The sequence below is a fragment of the Cnephaeus nilssonii genome (assembly GCF_951640355.1).
Source record: "Cnephaeus nilssonii genome assembly, chromosome: 12".
Taxonomy (NCBI): domain Eukaryota; kingdom Metazoa; phylum Chordata; class Mammalia; order Chiroptera; family Vespertilionidae; genus Cnephaeus; species Cnephaeus nilssonii.
In genome coordinates, this window is record NC_137083.1 from 70,550,167 (window position 1) to 70,573,304 (window position 23,138).

The window sequence follows — 23,138 nt, forward strand, 5'->3', positions numbered from 1 at the left end:
CATACAGTATCTTTACCATGTCTATTTTATTTGGGTGTGGGGGGGAGGGTTTGTAATGGGCTTCCCCAAAATTACTGTTAGCTCCTGGAGGGAAAAGACTATATTTTTAATATTTTTTGTATTCCCATCTCCCATCTCTCATCTCAATGATTAATACACAGTAGTACTACTTGGTAGTGTTGACTTTCAAAAAATTGTACTGAAGATGAAAACAGAAACAATGCTGGATTTCACACCTGAAGTTGGGAGTGGGAAACTACAAAAGACGAGTGAAGTGTGGTAGTAAGAAGGGAGGAAAGGTATAATTCAAACTATAACTGACTCTAGCCAACTTGATTAAAATAAGTCACTAATTTTGGACCACCTAAGAACCTTTCCTGCTGCTTAAACTATGTAAGTCCTAGAATTTTTTAATTTTTACTGTACAGTGATATTCTCAGTTATCTATAACTAGAGGTCTGGTGCACAAAATTTGTGCATGGGTAGGGTCCCTAGGCCTGGCTGGCCAGGGCCTTCCTTCCCTGGCTACTGGCTGCTGGCTGGGGCCTTCCTTTGTTTCGTGCCACCCCTGGTGGTCAGCACACGTCATAGCAAGCAATTGAACTCCCGGTCTCCCGGTTGAACTCCTGAGGGGACACTTTGCACATTAGCCTTTTATATATCCTATCTAATAAAGAAGGAATATGCTAATTGACCCTCACACAGTCACAAAGATGGCGGTAAGGGGGAATATGCTAATTGACTGCCATACCCTCAAAGATGGCAATGCCCACAGCCACAAGATGGCGGCACCCAGTCCCCTCAGCCCTGCCAGGGCGGCAGGCGCATGGCAAGCCTCTGGAGTACCCCAGTCCCCTCAGCCCCCCAGCCACCCAGAGCCGGCCCGAGGCTTAGGCAAGCCTCGGATGGCAGCTGCCCAGCCGCCCAGGGCCTGCCCAAGGCACAGACAAGCCTCAGATGGCAGTTGCCCAGCCACCCACGGCCACCTAAGGCTAAGGTAACCAGGGCCAGACGAGGCTTGCGCTGCCGGCAATGGCAGCAGCAGAGGTGTGATGAGAGCGTCGTCTTCTCCTGATCGCCAGATCGCCTCCTGCCCCTGAGTGCTCCCGGACTGTGAGAGGGGGCAGGCCGGGCTCAGGGACCCCCCCTCTCCAGTGCATGAATTTTCATGCACCAAGCCTCTAGTATAGATAATAAAAACATAATATGCTAATTAGACTGGGTGGCCAAACAGCGGAACGACCATCCAGAAGCCAGGGCTGCGAGGGCTGAGGCAGCCACCAAAGCTGTGAGGGCCGAGCTCCTTGCACAAATTTTGTGCGTCGGGCCTCTAGTAGTTTATAAATGATTACATTCACAGTATCAATTATTTATATCCTGATACTCTCAGTTTATAGTTTATAAATGACTACATTCACAGTATCAATTATTTATATCACCTAAGAATCTTCCCATCTACTTATCAATAGATAGTATTAAATGTCTTTATCAACAAGAATCAGACACACTGCTGGGCATCCTGGAAAGAGATATGGAAATTAGCAACTTTGTCACGAGGGCCTCTCTCCCACCTGGAGTAGCTCAGCAGGCTCCAGGGTCTGGAAGAGCTGCCCCCACTGCCAGCATTGTCTGTTCCCTACAGAAGGGCAGAGGTGCCTCTCATGGTCCAAGATGCACATCCTCCTCCTTAAAACCCAACTGATGAGATCTAAAAATCACCACAGGACTGCAAGAAGGAAGCATCTGAAACACCCAAGCATCCTGGGTGCTTCTGAGGACTTCAGAATTTACAGGGACAAAAGACAGAAGCAAAGATGACTAAGTGAAGAGAAGTAGAACAGATTTTGTAAACAGCATCAGAGAAGCAAAGCTCAGAAAGACCTGAAGTTTTCCCCCAACACCAAGAATAGCAAAGGACAGCTCTGGTGGGCAGCTCAGCTAGAGCATCCTTCCCATATGCCATGTTTTCATACCCAGTCAGAACATATATAAGAAATAACCAACCAACCAATGAAACCATAAATAAGTGGAATAAATTGACATCTCTTTCTCTCTCTCTCTCTTTCCCTCCCTCCTTCTCTCTCTAAAAAAAAAAATTAAAAAATAAGGTAGTTAAGGACAGCAGGGATGTAATGTGTCTACCTCCTTCTCTCTCTCTCTCTCTCTCTCTCTCTCTCTCTCTCTCTCTCTCTCTCTTAAAAAAAAATAGTTAAGAACAGCAGGGATGTAATGTGTCTAGAGCAAAAAGAACAGGGCTATTCCAGGGCAGTTGGTGCAGGAGCAGCAAAGTTCTCAGCATCGGGAGGAGCAGCCCCCACTGTAAGAGTGGCAGCCAGGGGAGGGGGAAGGGAGAGAAGGGCCAGCTACTTCTTCCTGAGTTCAGATCTCCAGCCCCAGCAAAAGGCACCTCAATGTTTCTGCCCAGGGAAATAGGGGAATCAAAACAAGCAAACAACTCTAGGGAAATTACACAAAATTATCTGAATACCAAAAACTAGGGTACAGAGAAATCATGTCTTTTCTTATGACCAATTGTAAAAAGGCATTTTTGAGAGACTTGGGGAAATCCGATTGTAGACTAGTTACTGGGTGAATTATTGTTTATTTTGGTAGCTGTGATAAGGCACTGTGGCTCTATAGGAAAATGCATTCTCAAGAATGAAATAGCAGTTTGAGGACAAGGCTGCCGCATCTACGGTCCTCAACATCAAAGAGTTTTAATCATACCCTGCTTTTGACATATTATCAGTGTATTTTGATGCAGTGCATTTAATCATAAACATTGTTTTAGGTAGTACTATAGAGTTAACAAATTCTTTTATATACTGAAACTAGAGATCCAGTACACAGACTCTTGCACCAGTGGGGTCCCTCGGCCTGGCCTCCGGGGATCAGTGGACCTCCATGCCGCTGCAGCCTGGCCTTACCCACCAGCTCGTTGGGCTCCAGCCCGCTGTCCATGTTGATTCCACACAGCACGAAGTAGTGAGCGATACAGCAGGTGGCCAGGGAGGAAACAGCCCAGGCTGGGAGCCACTGCTCTCACTCATCCTGGCCCGCTGCACCTGCCCCCACTGCTCTGGCGTGCAGGGCGCGCAGGCAGGGAGAGGCTCCTGTTGCTGCAGCTGCGCTCACCAGCCATCAGCCCAGTGTCTGGCGCCCATCTGTCAGCTGAGCGGCACTCTCATTATGGGAGCGCACTGACCACCAGGGGGCAGCTCTTGCATTGCGCGTCTGCCCCCTGGTGGTCAGTGCACATCATAGCTACCAGCTGGTCGTCCAGTCATCCAGTCATCCGGTCATCTGGTCATCCGGTCACTTAGGCTGTTATATATATAGAGAATATATAATGCAGAAATAATCATGTTAATAAAAGTAACTAGAACTCTAGGTGCCATTTCACTGAAATAGGAGCCCATACATTTCCTCCCAAACTAAACCCCTTTACTCTATATTTTCTGAGCCTGTGTGCTCTATGGGGATTGTGTAACACAACTGTAGCACTATGACATGCTTCTTTCCTATACAGGCAGTTGCATGAAGAAAGACATTGAATACTTGAGTAAGGGATGGGTGTTTAAATTGCTCCAGCCCAACATTAAAGAGATTTCAATGTTGCTTGGCCACGTTGATGAGGAAAATAAGACATTTGGGGAGGGGGTTGCTAGCAGCCTGACTCTGTATCCCTAATGCACATTCCTGTGAGCCTATAGTCTAGTCCAGTGATGGGCAACCTTTTGAGCTTGGTGTGTCAAACTTCGCCAAAAAACTGAGCATAACTCGGGTAGTGTGTCACTTTGAGGAAAAAACATTATTTCGCAAATGTTTCATCCTCAGGAGCAGCAAATGTTTCATCCTCGGCATGCGGCCGCCTCAGTGGCCGCGTGTCATCAGAAATGGCTACGCATGTCAGTGCTGACACACGTGTCATAGGTTCGCCATCACTGGTCTAGTCACTGCCCCTTCCTTAATTATCTGGTCTTGCAAAACCTGTTTACCTAAATACTCCCATTTTACAGAGGCCATAAAACATGAACAATACACAACCTCTGGAGGGGGTTATCAGCGCTGGCGCCAGGCCAGGCCTTTAGGTGTGGTCTCACTGCCCCCATCCCAACACATGGGGCTTGTGCTTGAAGGGGGATGTCAAACTGTCATTATTTTCAGATGGCATTTTGTTGCAAAGCCCACAAAAGTTCTGGAAATATGATCCATAGTTGGGAGACAAAGAAACAAAAGGATATAAAGAGAAAGCTTCCTCCACATTGACTTACTCAGGATTTGGAAATAGGCTTCCCTGAGTCTCAGTACTAGTACATCTGGAAATAAATGGGGTTTTTCTGTATCTCTGGGTACTCCTGTGTATTTTTCAGTCGTCTGATAAATTCTGTAACAATGTATTTTAAGACCATGAGGTACATAGGTAGGTCTGAGGCATTAGCATTGCCTGCATCTCACATGTGGAGGAGCCAAGATGACTCAGGACAAGTGTATCTTAAGGGAGGGCATGGAGCACTAATGAGCTGAGATGGGTATTGGAAAACAATGTTAGTGGACCTCACCAAGAACTCTGAAGCCATAGATTCCAGAATGGTATCCTGGTTTATGCTGTCTCTTCCTAATGGCCTCATACACACTGTGTGGGACACTTTCCCCACTAGACTAGAAGCCCCAGAGGAGAGGAGCCACTTTGTATTCCTGGCGGTGCTGGTGAACATGCCTCTCAGTTTGGATCAGCTCTGTGAAGGCCAGATTCCCCCACTGGGGGCAGTTTGGTGGGAGACTGGAGAACAGTCCAGAGCTGGATATTCCAAGTGCGAGACCCTCAGGGACTATTGTCTGGAACCAAGAGGCAATGATTAGACTCCTATATGGGCAAGGCTGGCAGCATTCTCCACCAGGGATACCTTTGACCACTGAAACCAAGAGCTGTTTCTTTGAAAAGATAAACAAGCTTGATGAACCTTTAGCCAGACTCATCAGGAAACAAAGAGAGAAGGCCCAAATAAATAAAATCAGAAATGAAAGTGTGAAGTAACAACTGACACCACAAAAACAAAAGGGATTGTAAGAAATTACTATTAACAACTATATGCCAACAAATTGGGCTACCTAAATGAAATGGAAAAATTCCTAGAAACATAAATCTTCCAAAACTCAACCAAGGTGAATCAGAAAACCTGAACAGGCCAATAACAACTAATGAGACTGAAGCAGTAATCAAAAAACTCCCAGCAAACAAAGTCCTGCTCCCAATAGCTTCAAAACAGAACTAACACCTATTCTCAAACTAGTTTAAAAAATTCAAGAGGTGGGAAGACTTCCAAGCTCTTTTTATGAGGCCAGCATTATCCTGATTCCAAAAGCAGAAAAAGACACTACAAAGAAAAAAATTACAGGCCAATATCCATGTTGAACATAGATGCTAAAATCCTCAAAAAATATTACCAAATCAGATCCACCAATATGGCAAAAGATCATACACCATGACCAAGTAGGATTTATTCCAGGTATACAAGGCTGGTACAATATATGCAAATCAATAAATGTGATACATCACATAAACAAAATAAAGGATAAAAATCACATGATCATTTAATTAGACTAAGAAATAGTATTAGCAAAATCCAGCAACCATTTTTTTTATAACACCTCCCAGTAAAGTGGGAATATTAAAGACCATATATGACAAATCTATAGCAAACATCATACTCAATGAGGAAAAACTAAAAGCATTTCTCATAAGAACAGGAACAAGACAGGGATGTCTGCTTTTACCACCTTTATTCAATTTAGTACTCTAAGTCTTAGACACAGTGATCAGACAAGAAGAAAAAAATAAAAGACATCCAAATAGGGAAGGGGAATGTCAAACTGTCATTATTTTCAGATGGCATGATTCTGTACATAGAAAACCTTAAAGACTCCACCAGAAAACTGCTAGATTTAATAAATAAATCAGGCAAAATAGCAGAATACAAATACAAAATGAACATCTGGAAATTCATACCATTTTTATGCACCAATAATGAACTATCAGAAAGACAAACTAAAAAACAAATCCAATTTAACATTGCAACAACAAATCAATAAGATACCTAGAAATAGATTTAACCAAGGATATAAAAGACTTGTACTCAGAAAACTACAGGACATTGAAAAAAGAAATAGAGGAAGTACACCAGTGGAAGCAAATACTGTATTCATGGATTGGAAGAAATAGCATCATTAAAATGTCCATACTACCCAAAGCAATATATAGATTCAATGTAATCCTTATTAAAATACCAACTGCATATTTCAGAGATCTAAAATAAATACTCCAAAAATTTATATGGAACCAAAAAGACCCCAAAGAGCCTCAGCAATCTTGAGAACAAAGAACCAAGTTGGAAGGATCATAATACTGTATATCAAATTATACTACAAAGGGTAATCAAACCAGCCTGGTACTGGCACCAGAAAAGGCATATAGATCAATGGAACAGAACAGAGAACCCAGAATTCAACCCAAGCCATTGTGCTCAATTAATATTTCACATGGGAGGCAGCAGCATACAATGGAGTAAAGACAGTCTCTTCAATAAATAGTGTGGGGAAAATTGGACAGGTATATGCAAAATAAAAAAGCCTACAAAACTACATCATCAACTTACACCATACACAAGAATAAACTCAAAATGGATAAAAGACTTAAATGTAAGTCATGAATCTGTAAAAATCCTAGAAGAAAACATAGACAATAAAATCTCAGACATCTCATGTAGCAGATTTTTCACTGCTTCTAAGTTTCTCCTAGTGTAAGAAAAACAAAGGAAAAAATAAACAAATGGGACTACAACAAACTAAAAGCTTCTGCACAGCTAAAGAAACCAGCATCATAATTAAATGGGGGAACCCACGGTATGGAAGAACCTACTTGCCAATAACACACCTGATAAAAGGTTATCTCTAAAACATATAACAAACTCATACAACTTTACAAAAGGGGGAAGAAAGCCAATAAAAAGAATGGACAACGTACTTGAATAGACTCTTCTTCAAAGTGAACATACAGATGTCCAAGAGACATGAAAAAATGCTCAATGTCACTGATCATCAGAGAGATAGAAATTAAGACTACCATGAGATATCACCTCACACCTGCTAGAATGGCTACCATCAACAAATCAACAAATGACAAGTACTGGTACAGCCACTATGGAAAACAGTATGGATTTTCCTCAAAAAAATAAAATAAAAAGGAATTGCCATATGACCCAATGATCCCACTTCTAGGAATATATCCAAAGAATCCCAAAGCATCAGTCAGAAAGAATGTTTGTTCCCCTATGTTCATAGCAGCACTATTTCCAATAGCTAAGATTCAGAAACAGCCCAAGTGTCCATCAGTAGATGAGTGGATAAAAAAGGTGTGGTACATTTACATATTTGAATACTATGCAGCTGTAAAAAATAAGAATCTCTTATCCTTTGAGACAGCATGGAGGGATCTGGAGATTATTATAGTAAGTAAAATAAGCCAGTCAGAGAAAGACAAATATCCTTTATCTCACTTATATGTAGAATCTAATGAACAAAATAAAGTGATGAACTAAATAGAAGCATGGAAGCGTGGAACCCACTGAAGAACCTCAGAGGAAAGGGTGGAGGGGTATGGGAAGAGATTAACCACAGAACATACATACATACTAGAGGACTGATGCACAAAATTCGTGCAAGGGTCTCAGCCCTCACAGCCCCAGTTGCCTTGGCCGGCCCTCACAGCCCTGGCTTCGTCTGGAAGGTCGTCCGGATGGTCGTTCTGCTGTTCGGTTCTAATTAGCATATTAGCTCTTTATTATATAGGCTATGCATTGCCCATGGTCACAGATAATATTGCGAGAAGGCCTGGGATGCAGCGGTAATTGGGTGGATGAGGTGATGGCGGAACAAGGAGGGGACATTTGTAATGCTCTTGAAAATAAAGATAAATAAAAAAAATAAAAAAGAGCCATGTTTTTTACATTTATTAAATTAATTAAAAATAGCAAAATTTTAGAGAAATGTGTACATTCACCATTGGTCACAGAGAAAATTGACAAATACATTAAACACTTGTCAATATTTATCAAAACAATAAATAATTTTAGAAAATAAAATAGAATTGTAATTTTAAAGATAAACAAATTTCATTAAAAATTTGTCATTATGACCTCTTTCATACCATTTATTTTAAGCCAGATTGCAAAACTATGGCAACATATGCTTATGAATTTTCCTCTTTGTGAAGTGCAAATTATTATAACCTATGACTTACCTGGTATGAGACAAATTAGATGAAACAAAGTTTTCATATAGCAAACAGAAACACTTTATTTTCCTGCTGTAGCCTCCCACACAGAAACACTCTAGTTTTACATACATACATGACAAAATGTGTCACATCCTCCAGGGATCTCTCCCACCCCTTCACTCCTAGGTTATTTTCCTTTTAACATATTTCAAATATAATAATAATATTGTGCCATTTCTATCATGTGGCATTTGTAAAGGTAGTAAATGGGAAAAATAAACTTTAAAAAATGTGTACGGTATAAGATGATAAGAGAGAAGAAACCATATCATATAGTTGAAAAACCACTAGGATGGGAGTTTGATCCTCATTTAACAATACTTGATCTGTGCCACCTCAGGCAAGCAATATATCTATAAAATTAAAGGATGCTTAAAAGAGAAATATGTACAAAATGTATGGAAGTAACGGGTATAAGAAAAATAAATTAAAAAAATGAATGTTTTAAAATTTTTAAATGCTAAACCTAAGGAAAGATGTCTTGGAGAATAGTTCTCAACTCATTCATTACCAAATGATGTATACTGTTGGCTAATGATAGAGAACTGTTGGTGAAGTCCTATTTTGCCTTTATCCTTCTTGTTTTGCAACCTACATAGACTCTGTAATCGTAAAACAGAAAAAAGGCAGGCGAAGTTCAATACAAATTATATTAAACTCAAAACACAGTTTTCAGTTGCTTTAACTGGAATCCAAGACCCATAAGTTATATCCCAGAGCAGTGAGAGAATTTAATGAACTAACTCATGACCTCGAACAGTAAATTTTTGAGTCGAGATGGTTTGGCCGAGGTACTATAGACAGGTACAAGCTTCACAAGAACAACAGTTAGTTAATATTGTTCCCTGATATATCTATAGCTTCCAGCATAGTACCTAACATGCATTAATGGCTTGACAAATGTCCCTGACAAAATTTCAAAACTCTGTTTTGTGGGTTTTTTTGTTTGTTTTGTTTTAACATTATGGACACAGAAAACTAAGCAGTGATCACTAGGAGGCAGCATCTGTTCACAAAGAGCACCTGTGCTCACTTATCTACTGAACCACAATAGTGAGAGTAGGGTAAAGTATTTCAGGTAATTATAATAAAGGTGGCCCACAATGAATATTGGGGCAAAATTGGGTTTACAGTTGTATGTGAAATAGTTTATTTTTATATTATTATTTATTAACATTATATTATCTTCCACATGAACTACAAACCTACTTTTGCCCCACCCTGTATGTGAAGCTTCGGGAATAGCCTTAGATCATTTAAGTATTTCTTCCAACTATGCTTTTGATAGGTACTTGATAGAAGAAATTTTGAGATTATACTTTGTGCAGATAAGGCAGTAAGGAAGACAAAGACCTAGTTGAATCAGAGTCCTATTCCAAGTGACCTCTTGTAAGGCGCCTAACCCTATTGAGCCTCAATTTTGCCATATGTAAAATAGTCACTGTTCTAAGCACTTAACATCACAGCTGGCACATGGTATGCATTCAATAAACACTATGCACTAATTTTGAAGGAGACGGCCCAGAATGCATTATATTGCCAGTTAAAGACTACTTTGTAACTTTGGCTACTACACAAGTAGGTTTGGATCCCATTGTGGATTGTTTCCTTTCTTGTCCACATGGGGAATCTTTTGTGTTACATGTCTGAGAAAAAATGTTGACATAGCCTATATTTGCATTAAATACTACTTAAAAGTTCTTATATCTCACAAGGTTAAAAATTCGAATTTTATTAAGATGTTAAAGGAGATGCTTAAAGCAAATATTAATAAAAATGTATCTATAATCTCTTATTCTCTGGCCTCAAGATTTGTATTATTTAAGCCAAAACAGTTAGCATGTAAGGCCATTTATCAAATTGTTTTAACATGAAAACAATATTTTAAATTATTTTAGATAGTATCTTTTCAGTTAAAAAGAAACAAATTAAGTCCTTTTTGAAGTTAGTTGCCATTTGCAAAATGCTTTAGTGAGAATACCATGCCAAGAAAAATTTGATTTATTAAGTTGGGTTTAGATAGTACCTGAGTCACAAAGCACAGAATTGGTAATTATAGGTTAAAAATGATTTGAGCCTCTTTATAAGAAACTGTAAAAATAAAAGTCTCATTAAAGAATATAAAAAACTTGCCTCTGCATATTAATGATACCACTTATAGTTATGTTTCCCTTACAGTGCTTTTGCAAAACAATATCCAACTTGAATTGGTTGAGCATAAAATCCTACCATGTGCACCCAGGAGTCAAGAACTGCATGTACATTTGGTGCATTTTCATTTATTTCCTCTACCAAACAATAAAGACAACCAACTCATACTTTGGGAATGATTTTTCTGACATCAACCAAGAAAATACATCTTTGTAAATCATTTTAGACTTCAAAATTATACATCATATTGGCAACTCATTACTTGAGGGAGAGGATCGGGCCTAAACCACAGCTGGACATCCCTCTCGCAATCTGGGACTGCTGGCTCCTAACCGCTCACCTGCTTACCTGATTGCCCCTAACTGCTCGCCTGCCTGCCTGACTGCCCCTAACCGCCTCTGCCTCGGCCCCCGCACCCAGGCTTCCCTCCTTCTGGCTGGCCACAGGCATCCAGGACCTGGGGGGTGGGGGGTCCCTCAGACCGGCCTGCCCCCTCAGTCTGGGAGCACCTCTGCAGGAGGAGACCAGGCCGATCAGGGGAAAGTGCTGCCCCCATCACCCCACCACTGCTGCTGCCTCAGGCCCATCACCCCACCTCTGGCCTCCCTCTACGGGAGGCGACCGGGCTGATCAGGGGAAGGCACAGCCCCCATCACCCTGCCACTGCTGCTGCCTCTGGCCTACCTCTGTGGGAGGTGACCAGGCCTATCATGGGAAGGCGCCACCCCATCACCCAGCAGCTGCTGCCACTGCCAGTCTCTGCGGCAGCCTGCCCTTGGCCCTGGCAGCCGCCGCCATGGCTGCCCACCTTCAGCCCTCACAGTCGCTGCTGCAGCTGCCTGCTCTCAGCCCTCACAGCCACTGTCCTGAAGGAGATCCAGTCTAATTAGCATATTACCCATTTATTAGTATAGACTAGAGGCCCAGTGCACGGGGTGTGTGTGTGTATGTGTCCCTCAGCCCAGCCTGCACCCTCTCCAATCTGGGACCCCTCAAGGGCAGTCGGACATCCCTCTCACAATCTAAAACTGCTGGCTCCCAACTGCTTGCCTGCCTGCCTTCCTGATTGCCCCTAACCGCTTCTGCCTGCCAGCCTGATCACCCCCTAACCACTTCCCTGCCAGCCTGATTGATGCCTAACTGCTCCCCTGCCACCCTGTTTGCCCCTAACTGCCCTCCCCTGCCGGCCCAGTCACCCCTAACTGCCCTCCCCTGCAGGCTTGATCACTCCCTTGCAGGCCTGGTCCGTCCCGACTGCCCTCCTGTGCTGGCCTGATCACCCACAACTGCCATCCCTTGCAGACCTGGGTCCTCCCAACTGCCCTCCGCTGCTGGCCATCTTGTGTCCACATGGGGGCAGCCATCTTGTGTTGGAGTGATGGTCAATCTGCATATTACTCTTTTATTAAATAGGATGGTTGTTTTCATGAGAAGCTATAACATAGACAATATGGGACCTCAAGAGTTTAAAATATTTACTATCTGCATTGTGACAAAAAGTTTGCTAATAGCTATTTTTAACACTTTCATTAAAAATTTTATTTAAATTTCAAGTTTTTTCAGCACAGGTATACACTTTGGCCTAAACATAGGTTGATAATCTTTGTGGACTAGCCTGGACATCTAAACACTACTTATAACATTGTTTCTATGGATTCCTTAAAATATGTAATCAACCAATTATACAAGGAGTTTTAGAAAACAGCCTATTTGTAGATGAGGGGCATTCCTTGACTCATTCAAATAATCAACCAATGATAGGCCTGAAATGCTGTAGAAACCAGGTTTAAAGTACTTCTTTAGAAACCAGGTTTATGGAACCAGTGTCATAGAAAGTTGTTGACAATAATAGCAAGTACTACTTCAACACAAACTTAAGGTTTATTTACTCACATTTATAAACAACAAAAACTCCTTTAATACTAGTAATTCCACAATTCTTAAGAACCAAGATGGCTTTTAATATTATATGGCATTAATTTTTTTCAGATAATATACAACTTTTAAGCATTTTTCCTTTTCTCAACCAAACACATTTTACCCACACTTCTAAAGTTCGAGAGAACAGTCCCCAGGGCAGTGCAATAAATGGGAAGGGGTGTGTGTAAGATATCTGGAAAGCAAGACTTACCTTTCTGTGATGTGTATCCTGCACTGTTATTGGTGGTATTTTATGCTTCAGTTACACAACACACACATTTCTCTTTTCAACAAGTTTTCCATAAAGATTAAAATATCAAAAAAATTTTTCTAAAAATTCTCAAAATAATCATTAGATTTTCACACTATTTAATGGAAAAATAAAACCAACTACCAAACCTATGATTTAGACAAGAAAAATCTTTATTCAACAAAATGTAAAAATATTATAATTTACATATATCACAATTAATCAATAGTCAAAATTGCACAATTACACGTTTATAAAAATTCCACACATCATCTTCAGAATAATCAGTTTCTGTACAAAGATTTACAGATGTCCAATGTATGTAATTTTTTCTCAGTGTGCTACTGAGTTCAGAGGTTCTGCTCGAATATTCCCCAAATCAAGCGCAGAATCTGTTTCTTCATCAATTTCTCCAATGACTGCACTGCAATTAGTTGAGAAAAAAAGTGAGTTAAAACAATCTCATTTCTGAATAAAACTGAGAAGACAAACTAAAAAGAACTACTTAATTTGAAAAACAAACTTTTCATGAAGTCACAAAACTCAAAAAGAAATCATTTGAAGGCAACATTATTGCAGGAACTAATATTAAAGGACATATTTCATATAGTGTGATCTATACATATAAAGAGGTAACATGCTAATTTGTCCATGACAGTGTCCCCGTAACGACATGATGCGTGTGCAGCAGGGGGTGGGCGGCCGGAGCCAAGTTCCCAGGGATCTGAGGACAGTGCCTGACAGAAATCTGGACTGCAAAGAAGGAAGAGGAAGCGGCCACGGGGAGCTCTTCCAATCTCCCCGACAGACACCCTAACCCAAACCCCCTCACCCCTAGGGGGGATGGGGAGGCTGCAGCCTGCACCTCCAACTCCTGATCTCTTGCCCCACCACCCCTGCCAGGGGTGCCCAAAATAATAGCACACTGGCGACCACCCGTCAGCACCCCCGAGGCACCCAGGGCCTGTGGCCCGCCGCTGCTGGGCCCCCTCTGCTGGTGCTGGGCATGCCTCTCCTCCCTACAACTCCAGACCCGGGTGGAGGCAGGCCTGAGTGGCCCTCCAGGGTCAGACCTCCCCCCACTCCCCCGCCTGACAGCAGGCCCACTGAACTTTGCTGGGGGCGTGGCTAACCTGCCCTCCTAGCCTGCCTGGCTCTGCCCTGGCCCAGCCCCAGCCCCCACCGTGCTCCAGGAGATTGGAGCTCTTCCCTGAGCAGGTACAGCTGCGAAACAGCCACATACAATCTAAAGAATGGCGCCAAGCAGAAAAATTTGACAGTTACTTCCCCTTCGGCCTCACCGCCCCCCTAGCATGCCCCTAACTCCCTGCCCCCTGCAAGCGCCTCCAGGGACGACCACCACTACAGGGCTGCTGGCCAGAGCCTGCACCTCTGAGGCCTGCGGAACCCTCTGCAAAGCTTCCATAGCTACAGTCCCAGAAACAAGCATGCCCTCCTCCCCTAATCAGCACCTGCTACCCACAAGGGTACCCGTGGGCTTAAAAATAACAGTCCCTTCCCATTTAGACATCACTTACTGGATGAAACATTTCTAGGTTTATTAGCTCAGAACCTCCTCATGATAACCCAGTGAAGTAGACGGAGAAGAGATTACAATTCCCATGGTATATGCGTATGTATTCAGAAATAAAGCTCAGAGAGGAAAAGTGTCAAGCCCACTGGTTCCCAAAGTGCAGCACATGCCCCACAGGGGGGACAATTTGATTTTAAGTGGGGCCAATTCAAGAATGAGTTAACAGTGAGTTTTTTGCACTTCTTATGGTTCTAGGGAGCCTCATCTACAGCATATCCTACATAATAAAAGGCTAATATGCAAATGACCAAATGGTGGACTGACCAGTCACTATGATGCTGACCACCAGGGGGCAGACACTCAACGCAGGAGCTGCCCCCTGGTGGTCAGTGTGCTCCCACTGGGGGAGCGCTGCTCAGCCAGAAGCTGGGCTCACAGCTGGCGAGCACAGCTACAGTGATGGGAGCCTCTCCTGCCTCTGTGGCAATGCTAAGGATGTCCTACTGACACGACTGACGGCTTAGGCCCACTAAGCTGTCAGTCAGACATCCCCCCAGGGCTCCCAGACTGCGAGCGGGCACAGACCAGGCTGAGGGACCCATCCCCAAGTGCACGAATTTTGTGCACCGGGCCTCTAGTTTGATCATAAGTCTTTAAAGGAAGGATAGGTATGATATAAAAACCCAAAACTTCCAATCCTACGAATTCAGCTCTAGGAACTGTATTAGGGAGGTCTGAGAAGAGAGGAAAATCACAAAATCACTAAATAAGAAATTAAAGCATCTGTTATTTAAGTAACTGTTAGGTTTGATTGAATAAATACACCTCCCCGCCCCCCTCCGGAACTGGCTTTTCAGGCCATTTCACAATGGACATTCCCTTTGCTGAGACCACATTTCACTTGCAGTGACCATATTCCATTATCTCCCCTCCAGGTCTGCATAAATAAGTCTCCACCCAGAAAAAGCCCGCCAAAAGTCCTTTAAAAGCCGCTGACTCCTGTCACTGGAGGCTGGAGCTATACAGGCTCAGCCACCTGGTGTGCGAATGATTGAATAAATTTGTAATCCCTCACCATTCTGGCCTCATGCATTCCTCCTTCGGCGACCTAACAGTAACATCAATGAACTAAATCCGTAAGTGGTGTATAATGTTTATTAGTAATTGTCATGATTTCTCAGTTTGCTTGATTTAAATTCAAGACCAAAAAGTAGTTTTTTATATACAAAAATAACAGCAGCAACAAGTACTTAGGTACCTAATAAAATTATTTTTTTATGTGATTGGCTATTTATAGCCAGTAAGTTTTCCCATGATTAAACAAAAACCTATTACATTAATTTCATTAATGGTGTGCTAAGTAACAAAGCCATGGCTTTCTAGCTGGATATAGTTATTGTTCCATCCAGACCAAGAGACATGTGTGAAACATTATTCCACTAAAAATCAGTTGTTTAAATTTGTTTGGTTTTAATGAGAGTAAATTCTTTATAAATGAACTAGAAGCCTGGTGCATGAAAATTCATGCACTGGACGGGGGGCGAACCTCAGCCCGGCCTGCCCCCTCTCACAGTACGGGAGCCCTCAGGGGCAGGAGGGGACCCAGAGATCAGGGGAAGGCGACACGCCCATCACACCTCTGCTGCTGCCGCTGCCTGCAGTGCAAGCCTCGGCTGGCCCTGGTTACCTGAGCCTCAGGCGGCCCTGGGCAGCTGTCATCCAAGGTTTGCCTGTGCCTTGGGCCGGCCCTGGGCGGCTGGGGTCTGAGGAGACTGGGGGACTCCGGAGGCAGGCATGCGGGGTGGGTCCAGCCATGTCACGCACCTGCCGCCCCAGCGGGGCTAAGAGGACTGGGCGCTGCCATCTTTGAGGGCGTAGCGGTCAATTAGCATATTCCCTCCTTATTAGATAGGATACTTTCAATACAGAATTTGCCCAATTTTGCTTTAAACTATATAAAGCCTTCAGTTCTCTAATAATGAAAAGTACTAAACTCTGGGGAAATGTATTGTTTTCTCAAAATAAAACAAATCAAAGATCTCAACTGTACCCTTAAAAATTTAGGACCATTTAAAATCCTTATGGAAGACAGTGGGTGCTGATAAATGTTTTAAAACCAGCTCTCCAAAGAAAAAAATGGGAGGCTGGTTTAGAGTATTTACTGACATCCATAGTGTAAACACTCCAACTATGCCCAATATCAAGCTACCAATAAGACATTAATCAACCAGCTTACAAAACTGAAAATACAACAATCTGCTTTCAAAAGTCAGTATAAGCTGGCTTCAGCACACTACTGGGTCTACAGCAAAGATCTACATTTTTTTAAATTGCAGTTCAAAAATATTATTTTTTTAATGTAGGAGATTCTTAAAATCAATTTTTATGCAGAGCCGCAATATAAAGTGTGTTCTGGTCAGGGGACCTGGGCCCCATCTCCTTAGCATTCTTATTATTTACAGCTAACTTTATAACTTTGCACCTAATAGTCATCTCTCTATTTTATAAACCCCTTATTTAGATAAAAAGCCAATAACTTATCCATCCAAAAGATGATTTTCTTAAGATAAACAATTCAAATGAACAGTATTCTTACATCTTCTATATCCTACCTGTCCCCACAAATAATCTGAGATGCTAATACATCTTTTGCTGTATTCTAGCCATGTTTTAAATCTATACAGTACTCACTAGAAAATTGATTCAACAATCTTTTAGCTGCTATAACACAGTCTAATACAGTAGCCACTAGCCACATGTATTAAATTATATTTAAATAAAATTTAAAATTCAGTTATTCAGCCACACTAGCCACTTTCCAAGTACTCAGTAGTCATACACAGCTAGTACCCACCTTAGTGGTATCTACCTTAATGCAGATATATAGCATTTCCACCACCCCCACCCCAAAAGGTCTACTAAACAGCTTTGTTCTATATTGTTGCAGACTTTTCTTAAACTGCCACCACTACAATATATCTTCTTAAACTGCCCTATCAGTGTGTCACAAATTAACTGAGGCCACAGCATTGACAAAGCACATATTTAGCATGCCAATTATACTGAAATTTAAAAAAAATAAATAAATACTTGTTTATAAATTCAGCTCTAGTTATATAGCAGGAATCATTTAAAATTGTTCATGCAAAATATTTCAAAGAAATTTTCAAACCTTAGCTTTGATATCCTAGGAGTATATTTACATTCCTCTGAAATTAGAGGTATTTTGGAAGAACATTCTAAGAAGCCTCCCTAATGAATTATTCAGTGTAAGTCGAAGCCCTTTCTGAACCCTATCCAGACCACTTAACTATTAGAAATATGGACAAATCTCAGTAGATAAAAACCTCCTCTCCACATAGCAGGGCAGTACACCTATAGTATATTTAACCTGCCTTAAAGAAGACTCATTTCACTTACACGTTGTCACCTCTTACGATGTACAACCCTAGTACCACTTGTTCCACTCCCTGTGAAGAGCTGAACACTCTTTCATGGCTTTCATCCAAAATCAAATTAATGGTCTGGTCAAAACCTTTCAGTGTTCCCTGTGAAAAGAAAAGTTCAAGTATTCGGGTTTACTTGAATATGTAAATTTAACCAGACAATAATTTTAGTTGCTGGGTCCTCCTACAGAAATATAAAAGTCCACTATAAAATGTAATTCCTCTTTATAATTACCAATATTCTGGCACAAAACTTACCTCTTGGTTTTTTAAAGGGTAAAGAAACTACACCACACATTTCACTAGTGTGCAGAGTTGCTTAGACTTACAAAGGACACCAATGTACCAGTGTATTTCCAAGAAAGTAGCAAAAAAGCCCATCCAGAAGCTAACATTCTACAGACACCAACTAAAACAAGTGAAATTTAAGGGAAAATTATACAAGGCTGGGCAAAAGTAGGGTTACAGTTGCAGGTATGGAAAATACAAGAATAAACTGTGTTTTGCAAACTCATGAGTGTAAACCTACTTTTGCCACCCTTGTGTGTGTATATATGTATGGAACCATATATACCAGCTATTGCAATGTAGCAGTATCACTTCATGCAACACACTAGACTTGTGCTAAACACACTGCACACATTATCTCAACTAATCTTTTCCTTTAAGTAGATATAATTATTCCCACTTCAGAGAAGAAAAACTGAGGCACAGGGAGGTTAAGTAATCTCTAAAGGTTTCTTAGGTAGAAAGTAGCAGAGCTAGGATCTGAACCATGAAAGGATAGCTTCAGAGACAGACAACTGAACTACTATACTACTATGAACAAGCAAATATAATTCACATTCTTAAGAGATTCAGATAAGTCCCATAAAGATGTATAAACCTCAACAGTTAACATAATGAGTACTTTACTATTTGGCAGAAACTGTTCTAGCTGAATATATGCATTTACTTATTCAATCCTACTAATAACACAATAAGGTAGATACAAACATGATTGCAATAATTAGAGCCAGACCTTGAAGGAAATATACAGACCAAGTTTTAATGGAAGACTTCTGATTTTGAATAAGGGAAGACATGGGCATAGCACAGCACAATAACTCGAGGCTATTCAATTTTTTGAAGAAACATTAACTTATATTTGTTTGGTTGCTTAAATCTCTGAAGCTCCCTATTAAATTGTTTCATGTTTTGAAAATCAAGATATATATAAAATCAGAATGAAATAAAGAGAAAACAAAATATGGAATACTGTCTATAGTAAACTAATTAGCAAATAGTTATCACATAAATACATAGCATTTTGGCTTCATTTTATATATAACTGTTCTATCAAGTGTACCATGCATCAAAGAAATGCAGAACAAACGAACTTTAGTACTCAAAATGCTGTTTTTAAAAAGCTTCCCTTCTTTTATAAAATTAAAATAATTTTCCAATTCATTACATATCTTTTTAACAATAGAAAAATTTAAACTTGATGTTTTTGAAAAATAAAAAAAACTACTTGTAAATATGTGTTAATAGCAGAAGGCTTCTTGAAGTGTTAAGGTTAAAACATTTCAAACTGTCCTTGTCAAAATATAAGCTGAGGTGCTTAAAAGAAAACATGATTGTTCTCTTAATTAAGAAGGAAATAAGACCCAGTTTGGTTCTGCCACTTGATTACAGGTGACTCTGGGAAAGTGACTCACTTTTTCTGAGCTTGGTGCTTAACCTAGAATACAAGGGTGATTATAGTCTCACCCAGTTGTCCTGAAGATTAAATGATAATATCTATACTAATAAAAGGGTAATATGTTAATTAGACCAGTTCAACCAGACATCTTCCGGTCATCCTTCTGGACAAAGCCATGGTGGCGGGGGCTGAGCCTGAGGCTGTTAGGGGAGATCAAGCCGGCAGGGGAGAGCAGTTAGGGGCAATCAGGCAGGCAGGCAGGTGAGCAGTTAGGAGCCAGCGGTCCCAGATTGCGAGAGGGATATCTGACTGCAGCAGTCGGACATCCCCCGAGGGGTCCTGGATTGGAGAGGGTGCAGGCCAGGCTAAGAGACCACCCTCCCTTGTGCACGAATTTCGTGCACTGGGCCTCTAGTAATTTAATAAATGGCAAAATCTAACACTCTGACTGGTAATCTTCTCTTAAGAACCTACTGAGAAAAATCACAAGAATTAAATAGAAAACAAGAAATAAAAACAGAACTGAAGAAGGGAAAAATGAGAGATTAAGTTATATAAATTAGATACGGTTAGAATATAGAGAGTTTAGTAGCCTTAAAACTTTTTTGAAAGCAAACAGCTGTATGAATTATAAGTGAAGAAATAATTAAGTAGCCAAGAATTATGAAATAAATTCCTCAGATCAAGGAAGAGGTCAAGGAGAGAATCCCATTTTTTTCTGGAATTAAAGGAGATACTGTGATAAACAGACAAATGAGATTAAATAAATTTAGGGTCAATCATCATAATTTGTCCTACAGAAGATAGAAGTCATACAACCTCAGAAGAGTCAAAGAATATTAACATCATACACACCTTAACTGTTCCATAAATGTAGTATGTTAATCATAAAAAAGATTCTAAGAAGAATATACAAACTTTCAAAAAAATATTATGATTCATGTAGTGAATATCAGAGTACTGAATGGAAAAAAAAATAAATACTGGGAAAGATTAATATGAAATACAGATATCTGCATACTATGCTAGGTGCTCCCTGAGGGCAGAATCTAGCTTCTAGAAACCTTTAACTTATATTCAAATTTGTTAATAAAGAAAAAAATACTACATTCACAACATAAAAACTTAAAAGTTTCTAACTCCTCCACTTCCTCGTGATAACTACACAATTAGAAAAGGAAAAAATAGAAAAAGAAAATCCTTTTCTGTATGTGATCAGGGTAACCTTTCAGGTAAAGAGTTGAGTCACAAGAAAACTGTAATGCAGGTACAGTATAACACTCCCGTGCCCAGGCATTACAGATCAGAGCGTCTACAGAAAAACTTACAACCAATAAGCCTCCAAGAAAGCAGAGAATGAATATGCCAAATACTTACCACTATCATCCTCCCATCAGAAGTAATAACAGCAACAGTTCCTGGTAACTGAATCAAGGAAAGCATTTCTCAGGGAATGCGACCTGAAAACCTAGAACCTGGTAAGGAAGTGGTTTGAATCGCTGGGGAAAAGGTGACAGAATTAAGATACAACTGTTCAACACACACACTACATTCACAACATAAAAACGTGAAGTTTCTAACGTCTTCAATTCCTTGTGGCAATTAGAAAAGGTAAAGATAGAAAAAGAAAGTCACTGTCTGTCTGTGATCAAGTATAACCTGTCTGTCTCAAAGCAGCTGGGATGTTCGGTACTCTCTCCAACTGGGTACCTCCGACTCTGAGCAAGGCGTGTCCTTTCTTAGACCTGTGTGCTCATCTCTAAAACTAAAATGGATTAGTGTTAAATTAATGCTGAATGATTTCACTGTCTTCCAGGACTTGGCTTCTGGAATTAAAAAGAAAAGATGTAATCAGTGCCACAGGAATGAATGTGCTTTACAGCATTAAGTCTTTAGTATTTCACTCCCCGCCCCACAATATAGCGTTTCTGCCCCGAGACTTTAAAAGTGTCACACAAGCACAGAGCACTGGAGACTTCCCGGAGGCTTTCTAAAGTTCTGTGTCCCCTGCGACGAGCCACCGCCCCAGCTTTATTTCCATTCTATCCACAAAGAAGTTGAGACTTCGGGTGGTAAAGGGGCAGGACAATGAGCCAGGCCTACGAATAAAACAAGCGCAGCACATGGATTTACAACAATATCGCCATCGGTAGCACCACTGTTCCTTTTATTCCCCAACTTGGCGGCACAGGCCCTAAGGAGGTAGGAAGGATGAATAAATCGATGACTTCTACAGACAGGGAAAAGTTCAGAATAATCACATGCTTTCAAGGTGAAAATGAAAAGGCGCGTTTGGGCCCCTTAGTGCCGCGGGCGCGGGATTGGCGGGCCCCGGATCCTTAACCCCCGAACCCGGGTCACGCAGTGGCCGGAAGTCCCAACCGCCCGCCGACCCGGCCCAGGCCCTCTCCGGTCGAGCGTGGGCCTCACCACGGCTCCGGCCAGCGCCGGCGGCGGCCGCCAGAGGATACGGTTGATGTAGTTCTCCAGAGCGGAAGTCATGTTGCTCGGCCGACACTCCGGGCGACGCAGAAGCGCGGGCGACAAAAGGAGCCGCAGCAGCCCAAGCAGCCCACTAGCCGTCCACAGCAAATACCGCGAGAGTTCCCACGCCGTAGCCTCCGCGAATCAGAGACGGAGAAACCAGCCAACCGTACCCAGGAGGCCAAGCGGCGCGAGTTTAGTGCGCGTGCGCAGAACTTTTTCGCCGGTTTCTGGGTAGTGTTCTCTGGAGCCGCGCGCCGCAAAGGCTAGAGGGTGGCGCAGCTCATCGGGGTCGGAGGGGGGAAATGGGGTCCGAGCGTGAAAGTGGGAGAGCGAGGCGATTCCCAGCGGAGTGACAGGCGTGGGTAGAGGTGCTAGGGGAAAGTGTTGAGGGAAGACAGGGAAAACGGAATACTGTAAGGCGTTTTCATCGCCAGCGAAGTAGAATGAGATGAGTGCTGTTCTCTGAAATGTAGGTGCCGGGAGGTGGAATCCCGCCTGCCACCACAGGGGCCGACAATCTTTGGGAAGCTGAATGGCCTGGGACTAAGATAAACACACCGACAAAAAGCAGGTTCGCGTATTCTGCAATTGCCTCTAAAAGTGCTCCAACTTGGCCGCGTTTTTTATTCACTTATTTAGGAAATGGAAGCCAAATTGGAAAAGGTGTGTGAGACTCCCTTAGGAGCTATGGCTTTTTTTTTTTTTTTTTTTTTACAAAATCTCTGAGTTCAGTTAGGCTTGTGATTCCTTAACTGAAGAATTGTGGGTTTGAAATAACTTGCGGTGTCAGCAGTTTTCTTATGAAAAGTGAAGCATCTGTTTTCATTACAGCATTCCCATAAAATTACCAAATGGTTAATACTTCATATACTAAAACTTATTCTGATCTGTTTGAAACCACATATAATCAGGAACACTTATAGTACATATACTAAGACAGGCACTCTGTTAGAATAGATGCAGCAAGAGCAAGTTCCTAAAGGAGCCGTGCCATTAATGCCGCAGGTGGCACCCAGGCACAGGGGCTTGCCAGCAGTTTTGGAGCCTGCCACCTTCACTCTTGTTTGGCACTAGTGTCCACAGGGACCCAGCTTTCCTGTGTGTCTGAGACATGCTGTGTGGCTGGCTGTGTAACTTCTTAATCTTGTCCTCCAGCCTCTCACAATGATGTGAGCTACTCAATATCCTTTAATAAATTCCTTTTCTGCTTAGATCAGCTCAAGTTTGTCTCTGGCTTCCGGCTGGCAACCAAGAATTTTGACTTAGAAATGTTCTGGTAGTGCAATATTATTGAGCTACAGTGATATTAAAATATTCTTCTGATCATTTAG

The 23,138-nt window shown here is 41.7% G+C and overlaps 1 protein-coding gene across 2 annotated transcripts; it reads right to left on the reverse strand.

The window, feature by feature from the left end:
* Positions 1 to 12,808: 12,808 nt before the first annotated feature.
* LSM8 (LSM8 homolog, U6 small nuclear RNA associated) lies at positions 12,809 to 21,917 on the reverse strand. 2 transcript variants are annotated; one of them, XM_079785997.1, is made up of 4 exons: positions 21,792 to 21,917; positions 20,698 to 20,738; positions 17,611 to 17,738; positions 12,809 to 13,080 (listed from the first exon to the last, which is right to left on the reverse strand). In XM_079785997.1, the coding sequence occupies exons 1-4, from the start codon at positions 21,820 to 21,822 to the stop codon at positions 12,990 to 12,992; spliced, it is 291 nt and encodes a 96-aa protein (XP_079642123.1). In that variant the 5' UTR covers positions 21,823 to 21,917; the 3' UTR covers positions 12,809 to 12,989. The 2 variants fall into 2 exon arrangements, with proteins under 2 accessions (XP_079642123.1, XP_079642124.1); XM_079785998.1 differs by having other exon boundaries at positions 20,698 to 21,419; positions 21,751 to 21,916.
* Between the last annotated feature and the right edge of the window lie 1,221 nt (positions 21,918 to 23,138).

Coding starts and splice junctions, on each gene's coding strand:
- LSM8 (XM_079785997.1), bottom strand. CDS start 21,822: ATGACTTCCGCTCTGGAGAACTACATCAACC. Junction 20,739..21,791: donor TCTGGAGAACTACATCAACC/GTATCCTCTGGC, acceptor TTCAGTTACCAG/GAACTGTTGCTGTTATTACT. Junction 17,739..20,697: donor CTGATGGGAGGATGATAGTG/GTAAGTATTTGG, acceptor TTCTTTTCACAG/GGAACACTGAAAGGTTTTGA.